At 52.5% G+C, this 14,098-nt stretch overlaps 1 protein-coding gene across 1 annotated transcript; it reads left to right on the top strand.

The window, feature by feature from the left end:
• Nucleotides 1-3,085: 3,085 nt before the first annotated feature.
• On the top strand, nucleotides 3,086-12,476 carry IFITM10 (interferon induced transmembrane protein 10). Its single transcript, XM_051621060.1, has 4 exons — nucleotides 3,086-3,174; nucleotides 3,295-3,411; nucleotides 4,557-4,971; nucleotides 11,577-12,476. The coding sequence occupies exons 1-4, from the start codon at nucleotides 3,086-3,088 to the stop codon at nucleotides 11,724-11,726; spliced, it is 771 nt and encodes a 256-aa protein (XP_051477020.1). The 3' UTR covers nucleotides 11,727-12,476.
• The last annotated feature ends 1,622 nt before the right edge of the window (nucleotides 12,477-14,098 follow it).

The following is a 14,098-nucleotide window of genomic DNA, read 5'->3' on the forward strand; positions in this document are numbered from 1 at the left end:
TTAAAGAGATGGATTTAGCCCAAAAGGGCTGGCTTGGTCCTGAAAACCAGTCATGCAGCACACCGGTCCTCAATAGCTCAGGGGGAGAACAAGTCATCTGCTGCCAAATATTGACGGGAATGCGAGTGCATTGTTCCTGCTGGGGGGACTGTGTGAGCTTTTAATCGTGCTGTGACTACTGAACGTTACGTCTCAATGGGGCAGTCACAGGCTTGCCCCTGAGAAGCCAAGAGCCAGGATTGTCCACCCCTGCTTTTCCAGCAGGGAACAGAGCACACCCCAACCCGTGAGCCACCTGCACCTGGCCCCACGTTATCTTGCCCAGCAAATACCCAAATTTACACCAGCCACCCCATTTACTGCACTGTCTCTGCAGAACTCCATGCACATGACAATTTGATAACTCACTCTATTAAATGTCTCCACTGATGCAAAGAAGATAAAATTTTTCATTATATGTCCCCTTGAGTGGTAGGGTGCTTGGCCCTGACCCTCAGAGCCGTCTTCATGGGTCTGTTCCTTCTTCAACCAACTGTTTAGGTCTTGGCTTCAAGTCCACTCAGACAAGGATCTGCCCAAGGAGAGGGAGGATGAGACCCCTTGTTTATGGAGACAACTTCTTCATTTGGTGGCTCAGCACTTTGTTGCTTTGGGAAACTATTTTTACCCACCATCAATGACGAATAACATTGTTTTGGGGGGGTGGTGGCTTTTTTTTCTTTTTTTCCGCTCTTTCTTGGATTTATTTTTAGGTTCCTTTGGGAGGGAGAAGAAGTGGAGTGCAAATTGAAAGCTTAGAGGACAGGAGACAGAGATCAAGGGAGAGCAGGGAGATGGGATTTAGTTCTCTAAACCTCTGGCCACCTTACTGCTTATGGGGCTTAACAATGCATTGAGGAAATTTATAGGGGGAACAGGAAAGAGCATTCAGGAGGTTATGGGCTTTCTCCTTCAGAGAAATGCAGGGGAAGGTCATGCTAATATTCTTCCAGAGAGCTGGAGTAGGATTTGAGATTGGGAGACTTTCTCATGGGTCTTACAGCACTTGATTGTGCTACAGCCCACCTATCTTCAACACAATTACGAGACAACTGCTTTGGGGCAGGAAACATCTTTCACTTCTGCTCATCCAATGCTTAGCAATGCAGGCCTTGATGCCATAGTAATCCAGGTAATTATTCATGCTCACCCCATCTTTTATTTGAAAGGAAAATGGTCCTAGACCTTATAGTTGAGGGCTTGCATTCATGACCTTAAAAGATTCCCAGAAAATAGGCATGTTAAAATAATGCAGAATGCTGAGGGATTTTTATTCCTTGTGTCTTTTTTAAGCTAGTTCCCTAGTTCTGAAGGGTCATAATGAATGGTTTTTGAACTAGTGATGCTGCATATATGCCATTGTGGTCCACCTTCATAAGCTTCTCAGTGCTCACTTTTAGCATTGAGAAAGATGATGAATTACCAACCCAAAGACCCAAAAGTGCTCTGCCAACCATAGGGTCAGCCTGGCACCTGGAGAAGAGAAAAAGCAGCCATCCAACCTCCCTGACCTTTCAATCCTATTCACACCAGGGAATGCACCCACCTCTCTTGATCCCACATACCCCTACACCACCCTGCTGCCTCCTCTTACCCTCTCTTGCCTCCTCTTCCCCCCTGTTTGACTTTTTTATCTGCTCGCTCTCCATCCCTACTTGTCATTAAGGAGAGGAACAGTCACACCTACGCAACTTTCTCCCGACAAATGCAGGCTCATCCATAGCTCCCACAGCAGACAGCAATGTGCATCCAAGGGGTTTAATTGCTTCTCCCGAGCCTGGGAAGGATGCTCTGCACAACTGCAAGTTGCCCAGGTTTGCCCAAGACCTCCAGAAAAGCTGAGGAGAGCTGACCGTGGCTTTGCCTCTCCTGCAAACATCTTAATCCCACAGCAACATCACTCACCCTGGCTCTGCTTCTGCTCCTTAGCAACTTCTTGGAGAGAGACCTGGGTCTCGTTACAGACAGCTGTAGCACTAATAAAAATCTCTCTTTACTTTGGCAGGGCCCAACATCACTCTGGCTGTGAGAAATCCTAAACCAAAGGGCAACCTGTCCTTTTTTTAACCAGTGCAGGCACCTTCAGACAGATTAAACTGGCCTTCTGCAAACTGGAGCCCCTCCAGCCTGGGAGCGCTGTGGCTGCATGAGAAATCCCCTTGCATCACACCAACCCACGGGGATGAACACGGGGTGGATGCCACTATGCAGGAGCCAAACCTGCCTGAGAACAGCTGAGTGAATTACCATACTTATTTCTTAGCTCAGCACTTTGCGGGCAGGCTTAAGGCATTTCCAGAGGATTTCCCTTCCCCTGCAGGTACTGCTTGCACAAACTTTTGTTTTACCCAGCCTGTTTTCAGTACTCTGGGATTTCTCTGCTCCCCTTCCCCAGCACCCCAGCCAAACTGGATGCTGCCTCAAAGCCACCTGCAGTGGGCCAGGCTCTGCCACTGCAAGGTGACATGGCATGTCCTCATGTCCTCACCCTCTCCATGCAACAGCTGTGTCCTCCCAAATGACCTGCAAGCTGTTCCGATGCAGCACCAGCTGATCTCCAGTATCACATCCCTCAGGGGATGCTACCACGGCACCCCAGAACGGGTTATCATGCAGCTCCCAGGGCTGTTTGCAATGGGAGACAGCAAGCATTTCTCTGATCCTGTGCCAAGCCTGGGCACAGCCAGATTGTGACATCCCCCCCTCCTCCCCTAAAGTAGACACATGCCCTGCGTCCTGCTATCGGGGTGCCTGCCCTGGTGTTTGCTCAGTGCTGGCAGGATTTATTGCCCCACATGCAGGATTTATCTCAATTGCATCTACCTCCCACAGCCAGAGCACTTTTTTCCCCATGGCACTGCATCACTCCCACCTCCCCTCGCCACGCTGCCCCCATCATCCCTAAATGCCCCTGCCATGCTTGCTGGAGGTTTTTCTCCCAGACCCATGGGAGCAAACCCACAACAACACAGGCTGCAGCAAGACCCCACTGCTAAGGACTCTGTGGGTGATGCTGGGAAGAATGGGGCCGAGCATCCCTCCGAGTATGCCAGGGAAGCTGCTTGGCCGGATCTGGGAGATGTCCTTCTCAAGCGAGGTTCGTCCAGGATGCTCCAAGCAGGAGGTGACGTCCCTGTAGCGGGGACACGAGAAGGGACACTAAGGAGCTCTCCTGTGTGAAGCATGTTTGAGGGGAGAAGGGAGGCTGCAGGTTGACCTTCCCAGCCCCTAACTCTGCCTCTCGGGCACCCCTAGCCCATGGGTGCCTCCCCCCCCCAGCTCCCTCCCCTCCTCCCGCAACTCCAGCGCCGAGGAAGCCGAGCCGGAGGCAGCGCTGAGCCGGATATGCAGCGACTCCCCGCATCCCTCCTTGTGAGTATTCCTCGCTCCTCCTGATGTCTTCGGAGGAGACGGATGGACGGACGGACGGGCAGCCAGAGGTGGACTAGCGTCTTATATCTGCAAAGCTGGGGGGTGGGGGGGGCCTTCTTCCCACAGCCCCCTCCCCATCCTCTATCTTCATTCCCTCTTCTCCATCCTCCTCCTCTCCGGTCACGATATTCTCCAAAAAAAAAATATAGGCGGGGGCGAGAGCGAGGAGAGGAAGGGAAGGAGGGGGAATGGAACCTGCTGGCAGGTGGTAGAAATCGGGAAACGCAATCCCATCTGGAATCCCGCAGAGATGAGGACTCAGCCAAAAAAAATAAAAAAATCCAAACTCCAAAAAAACCCCCAACAAACAAACAAAACCAAAAAAGCACAGACTAAAAATCTAGCCACAACCAAACGAAATCCAACAACAACAAAATCCAAACCCGGGCGGGGGGAGGGCGAGGGGCCGGGCTGCTGTGCCGCACCGGGAGACCCGCTCCGCCCGCCGCCCGCAGCCCAGCGACCCGCGCCCATTCCGGCATGGGACAGAAAGCAGAAGGCCCCGACAGACAGATAAGACAGACAGACAGACCGACAGGAGGGCGGGGAGGGCTGCGGGAGGGGGGGCATGCAACGCGGTTAGCCGGCAACTCCCCTGGAGGCCCCCGCCTGGCTTCTCCCAAGTGTTTCTTTCTGCTTTTATTTGTTTCCTTCTTTTTTTAAAATTTAATTTATTTCCCCACTCGTGACTCGGGAACGGGTCACGCAGGACAGCTGGAGCGAAGGAGGAGGGGAAGATGAGGAAGAGGGGGAGGGATGCTGCCTGCTGCCGCCCGCTGCTGCTCGCTCCTCTGCCCCCAGCCGCGGGGCTGGGGCCGCTGGCAGCTCCGTGCCGAGGCAGCGGGTTTTTTGTCCCCGGGCGTAGAGGTACTTCCTCCTCCCCCTCCTGCCTGCCCTCCTCTCCTCCCTCTCTCTGCCCACTTCATCGCTCCTCTCCCCTCTCTTTCCTCTGTGTTCCTGTCCCTCTCTCTCTCCTGCCTTCCCCCTACCTCTCTCCTTTTCCGCTCCTTATCCCCTTCTTCTTCTTTCCCACCTCCCCATCCCCTCACCCCCGTTTTTCACGGGGGGGCTTTTCACTTTGCCAGGGTAGAGTGCGGTGACACCGCAGCAGCCACCACGGAGAGGACACAGGACCCCCCCTTGGGCCCACCGTGCCCCTTCGAGGGGGTGGCCTGGACCCCGAGACCACCCCAGGGCCCCCCACAGGGCTGCTTCACCTGCATCGCCAAGCCCCCAGCTCTCCAGCAAGCCTCGCCCGTCCTGTCTCCCTCTTCCGCCGTCTATCTCATGGAGAGCAAGAGCTGCAAAGGGGACAGCCTGCAGCCCGCGGTCCCGTGCAAGCACTCCGTGGAGAAGAAGACAATGACCAACCCCACCACTGTCATAGAAATCTACCCCGACACCACCGAGGTGAATGACTACTATCTCTGGTCCATTTTCAACTTCGTATACCTCAACTTCTGCTGCCTGGGCTTCATCGCCTTGGCCTATTCACTGAAAGTGAGTACTGAGTGCACAGGGGGGCAAGGGAGGCGTGGAGTGGGGGGGGGGGGGTGGCTGGGGGTTGTGCCTGATGTAAATCACATCTTTGCCACCCAAAAGAGAAGTTGCACTCACTGGGGCTGGGGAGAGCTGAGGTGTGGTTTGGATTTGGGGATATTGCTCTGGGTGGGGATGAGGAGCTTTGACTTGCTCTGGTACCTTTGGAGGCTCCGGCAGCATCGGATAGTCAGGCAGAAGCAGTAAGAAGCAGCCAGCCAGGATCAGATGGTGCCTGGCAAGTTACGGGGGGAAAAAGCTACCAAGGTGCTGGGCAATCCTGCCTATTTCCTTCTTGCCCTCTTCCTAATTATAACACCAGAGCTGGTGGCCAGCTCCTCCATCTCAGACCCTATAAATCCCAAGGGAAGCCCCAGAGACCTGCTAGCATTTTGGGAATGAGCCCTGAGTAGCTGAGGAGGAAGAAGTGCAAGGGGGGCTTTGCACTGTGTTGGGGCTGGGGGGAAGTAGAGCTGTGTTGATGGAGAAGGCAAAGGCACGGAGCACAACCAGTAAAGGGGATGGGACTTCCAGTAGCTGCAATGGAGAACAGCCCAGCAGGGATGATGCCCAGCTAAAAGGCAGCCCCTTGGAAGCCACCAGGAGAGAGGAGCCTGAGCTGCCCTCTCCCTCCCTGCCTGCCAGCCTCAAAACTAGCTGAGTGGATGTGCAGAGAGCCTGGGGCAGCTGGGTGGCCCAGGAGGGAAGCTAGATGATTTGTTTTGGCAGGCAGTGTTTAGAAGAAGGCCAGTGCACAGATGGGCTTCATCACACAAGCAGATCAATTAACCCCATCCAGCTCCCATGAGCTGGACTGTGAGTGCCCAGCACTGCAAGGAGGCTGCTCCGGAGCCTATCAGGGTCTCCAGCAGAAAGGCTCGGGGTCGAGTCTGTGGATCCATGCCCTGGGCTTGCCCAGCACTGGCCCTGTGGTGTCTGCCTCAGTTTCCTCTTCCCCAAGATGGGCAATGGACACCCATCTGCCACCCATGCTGCCTGGGCAAGGCATTTAATAGCTTAAATTATGCCAGGGCTGAGCATCACCAAAAGCAGGACTGATCCAAGGGCAAATCCAGGCAGTGGCAGCCTAACACAATTGGGGAGCAGGGAGTCCCTTAACACCCCCACTCATTTAGCCAGCAAGGGAAGAAACTGTCTTCCTTTTTCTGTTAGTGTGTTGTTGCTGATCAGAATTTGCCTCTAGTGATTAGCATCATTTCCATGCAAGAGGCGCAGTCACAGTGGGCTAAGAAAGGGTTTCACATCTTGGGGACGTGGGATCTGGGTAGATGTAGTCCCTCCACTGCAGCCAGCAGTGGGGGCAGGACAGCCTGAAGACTGGGCTGACCCATCCCCACAGGACAGGACAGAGTAGGGTCTGCCACCTACAAGCCCTTTAAAGACTGGACCCTTCACTGTCCTTGATATGAAGTGGAAGGGAGGGCAAAGCCCAAAGTAACCTGGGGCCGGGACCAGAGCCTGATGCTGAGGCAAAGGTGTGGGCTCAGCATCCAGATGCAAAGGTCTAGAGGACATAAACTCCAGTGTGAAAAAACAGAAGTGGTGCTGAGGGAAAGCAAATGGGCAAATATGTCCATATCAGGGAAAGGAAAATAGAAGGTGGCTGTCAAAAACCAGCCTGGGCTTTTGGACTGCAGGAGCAGTAGCTGATCAGTTGTAATGGTGGTACCCAAACAGACCCAGAGCAGAGCAGGTAGAAATAATTCTGCTCTGGTCTTGGATCTCCCCAGTGGCTGTGACTCTGTGGTAGGAGTGAAATCGAAACAAAATGTTCCTCAGAGGCACAGGACAGAGCTAGCAAGTGGCTGAAGGGATGGCAAATGCTCTCATGGGCTGCTGCTGGGATGGGTGGTGGGAGGCAATGGGAATGCTGGGACAGTAGCAGAAGATCTGTTCTCAGGAAGACCACTGGAATGTTGAAAAAGATCGGATCTTTCCTCACTCATATCTACTGCAGAGATCTTCACAACTTCCCAGCCAGGCTGGATGTTAGGGTCATTTTTCCAGAAGCCTATATTGTTTCCATCTCTTTAACAGTCCATCAGGTTTTTCCCCAGAAGATCAGAGAAAGCACTAGCAAGGAATACCCTGGGGACAGATGTAGCTTTAAACAGACTTCTCTCATTCCTCTGGAATTCAATGTAAAGACAATGTAGTAGCAGATAACTGAAGTTCCAGCCTTTCCAGGGTATATGTGCTCTGTAAAGACCAAGTAAGGTGCTCTGGGAGTGAAAGGAAGGAAGAAGCACCTTTCCCTCCCTAAGCCCATTCTGGGATTTCTGATGGCAGAACCCTTGGCCAGTGGAGCACAGGTTTCCTGGCTGAAGGGCCATCAGGGTGCTGGTGGCATTAAACTGTTTCCAGGTTACAGTTTTCCCATTTTCTTTAAATAACTGAAACAACTAGCAACCTAAAAAATCATCATTTTCTTTATCAGAAATATCATTTTCAGTACTCTGCCATAAACATCACCTGCTTTTGCCACATTCATACTGTTAATAAAGCAGTAGCTCCTTCATGCCCCAAGTCCATGAGATGTTTCGTTATGGACCTTTGCATATCCTAGTATTTTCACCAGTTTCAGAAGCACAGTGCCCACACTAGAAGCCAGATGTATGGTTAAGTACAACTTGAATATTACCATAAAGCTGTCTTCTTCCTCATTGTCACTGGTTTTGGCCACAGCTGGGGAAACCATATCTTTGTGTCTGCCTGCAGCTGAGCTGCAGCCTTCTAGATTTCTTTCTGCAGGGCAATTCTATTTCACGGTGACCACCACTTACTAAAAAATTCCAAAACCCCACCCCAGCACCAAAGAACTTACGCTGTTATTCAAGTAAATACATTAAGTCAGGTGAGGGCAAGGACTATGACATCCAAGCCAAGTACTCTGTGACAGACACACCAGCTGGGCACTCTGAAGAACAGTGACAGCATGCCTTATCCTTATTTACACCCATAGTGGGCCAGATCCTCAGCAGATACAGCTTGCTGAGCTGCAACGGAGTCACACTAACTCACATATCCCTCCAGGGGATATTTCTAGCATCTCAAGATTCTCAAGGTCAGCCTCCCAGATTGAAAGCAAAGCGCTCACATATAAGCATGCAGTGGTGCTGGGAAAGAAGAGATAACAGCAGGACCAGGGAAGTTAGAAACACTAAAATAACCTTAACCTTAGCCCAGCACAGAAGGGAGGGTCACTCCAATGGCAACTCTTTGTAGTCAGTTGGTTTTCATCAGGAGCAAATGCTCTGGCCTGATATCCCGCAGCTCCCTCCTCTCCTCTTTCGCAGCTCCAAGCAGTAACAAATGATGCATCAGCACCTGGTGGCAAGAGAACTCACTTCAGTTGTTAGGAGGTCTGTCTCTGGAGACCACCAGGGTAAGCCAAGTCCCTCTCAGTACCCATTACACCACGAGGTGGTAGATCAGAGGAGCTGGGATCTGAGACCAGCTGTGGTATGGATGCCGCGTTGTGTTGAACAGAGAGAGATGGCAAGAAGCCCTGCTGGTTTTTTAAACCCCAACAGCAGCACACAGGGTTACTCACAGAGTTTTCCTGCCTCTCGAGGGCACTGAAATTTGGGGTGTGATAGCACTCCAGAAGAGCTGAGCTCTCCTGCCCTCTCTCTGCCTGGCACTTAGCATGTGGCTCTGGGCACAGCTGTTTACCTTCCCCTCTTGCTGTGTGTTGACCTTCCCCATTTTGAGTGGAAGCTGACTAGCACAAATCTGTAGATATTTATTAACCCCAAGAAGCAGAGAGGCTGTGGCACTCAACTTCTAAAGCAGCCCCAGGCACCTCTTGCTAGAGATGCTGAGGAGCAGCATACCGAAGCAGAGCCAGAGAAAAAGCCACAGCAGAGGCAAGGGCAGAGGCTGCTGAAGCACACCGTGGGAAAGAGCTAAGGCGTCGGTCACAAGTGCGAGCTGGTGTCAGACCGGAGTGGCTGCTGGGAGTACTGGGAGAGGGCTGGGCACAGAAATGAGGGCAGCAGCACGCCCCGGGGACAGGAGGAGCAGGAGGTGAGGAGCAAGGGAGAGCTCCTGGGGCCCAGAGGCACTGGGCCCACAAAAGCAAGCAAACAGCTCAGCGGTGGGAGGTTGCAGAGCTCGGTGCACCGGCCACGCCGGTCTGCTGGAGAAACTCCTGCCTGCCTGCCTAACAGATGGCAGCCAGGGCTTGCTGCAGCAGAGAGCAGCCTCTCGCAGCCACTGAGCAGTTACCGGGCAGGAAGAGGTAGGAGGCATTTGCTCTGTGCAGGGTTTGCCTCCACCACTGAGAAGAGGGAAGTGCATGAGAGCTTAAAAGAATCTGCCAGGAGCAGCAGGTGGGATTTCTGGCCCAAATCCAGCATCCCCGGAGCTCTGGCTGCAGGGACCTCCATGCTACTCACGGGTGAGTGAGGAGGTGCTGGCTGCCCAGGGGTTTTCGGAAGGATGCTGAACCTACTGAATAATTTTGAAAGTGAGTCATCCTGTACACGCAACTGACACAAAAATGTGTGGGGGCTCCTAGGCTGCCAGCTTGCTGCCTTCCCAGAGGTCATCTTTGCTGCTGGGAGCACCAGCCAAGCACGCCACAGAGCCATGCACAGTTTGTGACCATCCTGTCCTCACTCCCAGAAGGATGCTCTGAAGCTGCTTAGCTCTCAGCAGTGAGGTGATGGATGGATGGCCCTGGCTTCAGCTGCAGGCTCCCAGAAGCAGGGTGTACCAGAGGCCCACAGCACGGCACAGGATTCAATACAAGGAGGAAAACAGAGCTGTCATTCTTGCCTATGTGCCTGGCTAAATGCCTGCCAGCATCAGCTCCTGTGGGCCTCATGCCAATAGCAGACTCCCTCCACACGGGCCAGGATTAATCAAGAGCAGGGAGTGCTTGTGCAGAGAGGTCCCCACTGATGTGATGGAGGAGGGGACATTGTTTGAAGGTCTGAGACATGGATCAGTGGGAATGAGGGGTTCAGCAATCCTTCCTCATATCCAGCAAGTCGCAGAAGGCTTTCAGGACAGACCCATGGGTAAGCACTGCAGGAGGGAGAGAGAAAATGTCACCAAGAGGCAATCTGAATCCATCACAGAGTCTTTTTAGAAAGGTCCTGGTTGATAAAAGCCTGTTAATATTTCCAGGTAGGACTTCAGGGCTGGTTTTTGCAGCCTGACATTGACCTTTAGTGTCCAGCTGGCAGGGCAGGTGGGCTGCCAGGGGCCTGGTGGGCTGCTGGGGCATGGGGCCCTGCTGCCTGCAACCCTCTGGCCTTACATGGGGCAGTGAAGCAGGCACTGCCACACCGTGCCAGCCCACTCAGTTATGGCAAAGGGAAGAGTGGCAATTTTTCCTGATCTTTTCTTCCCACATCTTTGGGGTGGAGCTGCCTGGGTCTGCTGAGTGCCAGTTCACACGGTGGTCTGGGGATGGGGAGAGATGGAACCTGACTATTCATCTGCTGGGCTCAACCTGCAGAGCTGCTGCTGGCAGGCAGTGCCATCCACTGCCTGGCTGTGCCATCACTGCCTGCTAGTGGCACTACCTGGTTGTGCAATTCACTGCTTCATAGTGCTATTCGTGCCTGCTAGTGGCATTGCAGCCTTGCAGTGCCATCTGCTGCCTGGTAGTGCCATCGCTGCCTAGCTGTGCCACCCATTGCCTGCTGGTGCCACCCACTGCCTGCTGGTGCCACCCACTGCCTGCTGGTGCCACCCACTGCCTAGCTGTGCCATCGCTGCCTGACAGTCAGTGCCTGGCAGCCTGGAGGAGGTAGAGGTGAGCCCATGGACATGCACAATCCTTACCCACTGCAGAGCTGTCCCTAGGCAAGCCCATGGAAGTTCCAGCCTGCAGGAAAATGGAGAGAGCAGACCACACTGTCAAGGACTGAAAACTGCCAAGGGCAGAGATGCTACACAAGCCGCATAAGACCTGCAAAAGGAACTCATTAACCTAGGACTGCTTAATATGCTGGAGGCTCATACACAGCCCTGGAGCTGCAGTAGGATGCTGTGCCAGGTCTTGCCCACTCAGTCCCTCAGTGCAGACAGAGGCACAGGGATGCACACCAAAACCACAGCCAGCCACCTCACTCATGGGCTGGGCGAGCCGAAGCCCAGGGCCAGGGGGCTGCAATATGGTGGGGAGGATGCCTTAGTGCCCACATGCATGGGGTGCAAGGCAGCACCTCAGTTGCCTTTTGCATTCCTCAGGCTCAAAATGGCACTGCCTCACTCCAGGAGCCCCAGGAAACCTGGTTTGCCTGGTTGGTAACAGCAACAGGTCACTCTTCCAGGTCTTCTCAACTCCCAGGGGTTTCCAGCCCACAGACATTACAATGCTTGGCTTCACAAGCTCAGCTCATAGCAGAGCTGAGGTGCAAACCTGACCTTGGGGAGTTTTAAGGCACCCCAAGTGTTCATATGCAAAGAGGCACAGCCCAGCCCTTGTCTGCTGCACAGGTACCCCACAGTATGGGTGTTGCTTGAAACAAGTTATGTCCTTTTTATATCTCTCAATTTGTTTTTTAAATTTCTTTTTTTGGTCTCAGGTCCGGGATAAGAAACTCCTCAATGACTTAAATGGAGCAGTTGAAGATGCCAAGACAGCCCGACTTTTTAACATCACCAGCTCAGCCCTTGCCACCTTCTGTATCATCCTTATCTTCATCTTCCTGCGATACCCCCTCACTGACTACTAGAGTGAGGCCAACAGCAGTGGCCGCTGCCAAAATGCCTCTATGCCAGAAGTGTCTGCAGTTGTTTCTTGTAGCAAGAACTCAAAAATACCCAACGTTCCACCTTGATTGCAAAAAAACCCAACAAACAAACCCAAAACAAAACAACAAAAGCCAATCAAATACATAAATAGAAATTGAATGAGTTGACCAGCCCAGCTGAGCATACCCTTCCTGCCCCCAAACAGTTTGTGGACTGCTGTAGAAAGGGTCTTGCTCTCACATGTGCACAGGGAGAAAACCAGACTAAGAAATATTTATATTGTGTCCAACAAGCTGTGTGACATGAGCGTGCAAAGCTGAGAGTGATGCGCTCCTGGCAGCAGAAAGCTGAGCTCTGGGGAGCAGCTGGGTTCTGCCAAGCAGGAGGTGCATGTTGTGATGGATGGTGACCACAGCAGGGCTGGCTCACAACATATCAGACATGTTCAGACCACCCATCACCCTTGAAGTACAGGGATTTCTTTTTCTTTTCCTCTCTTGAGTTTAATCTACTGGTTCAAATCCCTGGAGAGCTCAGGGTGCTAGGAAGTTCATGCTAGGGAGCCCCAAAGCCTCCAGAGAAACCCCAAAGCATTAAATGGCAGGTTTCTCCTCAGGATTTCCTGGCAATGCTGAGAAGGAAGGCACCTTCTGGAGAGCTTGCCTAAGCCCCCTAAACCGAGTGCTACTGTATTTCCGTAAACGGTCAATAAAGATACCTCTAATACCTGATGCTGCTGGGTTGATTCCTTCCTTAGGACGGTTGGGCTCCTGGTCCCTACAGGCTGGCAAGAGAAAAAGCTAATGTCACCAGCAGCTTCTTGGGAGAGATTTAATGCAGGAGTGAGGGATGCTGCTGTGGGTTGGAACCGCACACAGCCATCAAAGAGGGCTCAGATCCAGATTTAAGAGCTGAGACCTCAGCAACTCCTGTGAATGGCTGATCAATTGCAAGCAAGCAAATGCAGCTGAGTGGGCAGGTCCCCCCTCCCCTACTAGGACCACTGTTGAAGACAGGAATAAACCACCGCAGTCTGAACCTGCTGCTACCACAGCGCTTCCCAGGGTTATTACAGAGAGAATCTGGAGACACCTCACGTTTGCCACTGATCAAGGTGGGAGCTTAAAGCCCAACAGTTGCCTGCAGCTGCCTGCAGCACTGCAAATCAACACACCTTGACTTGAAAACACCACAAATTAATGGCAAGACCAGGACTAAAATACAGCTTTTCAGCTCCTCTGACCCATCATCTCATATGTTGCAGCTGCCTCAGGAATGATGCAACAGCATCCACCTTTGTGCCCACCATGAAAGGAAAAGTGCAGCAAGAGATGGGGAATGCAGACAGGTCACTGTGGGATGCTTCATCCTCTCTGGAGTGTGTGGTAAAATCAACGTGCTGTCTCTGGGCTGTGCTCAGTGAGGACTGTGCCATAGTGAGCCATGGGGACAGACCATGAGGATGCTTCCCTGAAAGCCTCATGAGATGTCACCCCTTCCTACCCAGGTCTCTACATCTTAACCCCAGCCTGGGCTTCATTTATGGGAGAAGCTATAGACAGAAGGATCTGCATTCCTACCTGTTCCCCAATTTCTGAAGGGCATTTCCATACTAGACCAGATCAGAGATCTATTAAGTTTCTGCCAACACTGCAGTATATGGTGCCCTAGGAAGTATCTTAGCCATTAACAGGTCTATGGTCACTTATCCAGAGGTGAAGACTCTTCCCGGCCTCTCTTGATTACTTCTTGCTCCTTTCTCTGAAGCAAGATCTTAGGGGTTGTAGTCATTGGCATTTTCATCCCAACATATCTAGGATCTGTATTCAGTCCTCGTCCCTGACAGAGGAAGGAGGTGGCATGTCACAATGGCAGTGCCTCCAAAGAAGGTGCAGCCAAAATTATTCACGTTGCAGCCACCCTAAGCTGTCACCTGATAATTGGAGCAAATTAAAGCCCTCTGGGACTGTGCTAGTTTAGGCAAGACCCTGACTAGTCACCCCAAAGTCCTCTGAGGGTTAGGAGGAGCTCACAGGTGAGGTTGCATCACCATTTTCTTCCCTTTGTACCTTCACTGACCTCATTTTGTCCATTGCAAATTTGGCTTGATATCCTTCACCATCCAGGTGCCCATTGTACCTCTCAAGCTTTTCAGCGCAAACACAAGCCTAGTTATCCCCCTGGCTTAGGGGATAACTCACACAGGGTGACCCCCGCTTGCAGTGCCAGGAGCTCAAAGCCACAGGTTTAGGTCACTGTGGGACCAACGTGTCTGATACCTCTCACAATAACAAGTCTGTTTCTCTCTGTGAGCTGGGACTCCCTGGAGCCACGTTGCAAGTGCTTTTGCAGT

Source organism: Apus apus, chromosome 5 (genome assembly GCF_020740795.1).
Source record: "Apus apus isolate bApuApu2 chromosome 5, bApuApu2.pri.cur, whole genome shotgun sequence".
NCBI classification, from domain to species: Eukaryota; Metazoa; Chordata; class Aves; order Apodiformes; family Apodidae; genus Apus; species Apus apus.

Bases quoted from the DNA above. Each gene is read 5' to 3' on its own strand.
- IFITM10 (XM_051621060.1), top strand. From the start codon at position 3,086: ATGCCAGGGAAGCTGCTTGGCCGGATCTGGGAGATGTCCTTCTCAAGC. The intron at 3,175-3,294 runs GTAGCGGGGACA...GGGCACCCCTAG, and splicing joins AAGCAGGAGGTGACGTCCCT to CCCATGGGTGCCTCCCCCCC. The intron at 4,972-11,576 runs GTGAGTACTGAG...TTTTGGTCTCAG, and splicing joins CCTTGGCCTATTCACTGAAA to GTCCGGGATAAGAAACTCCT.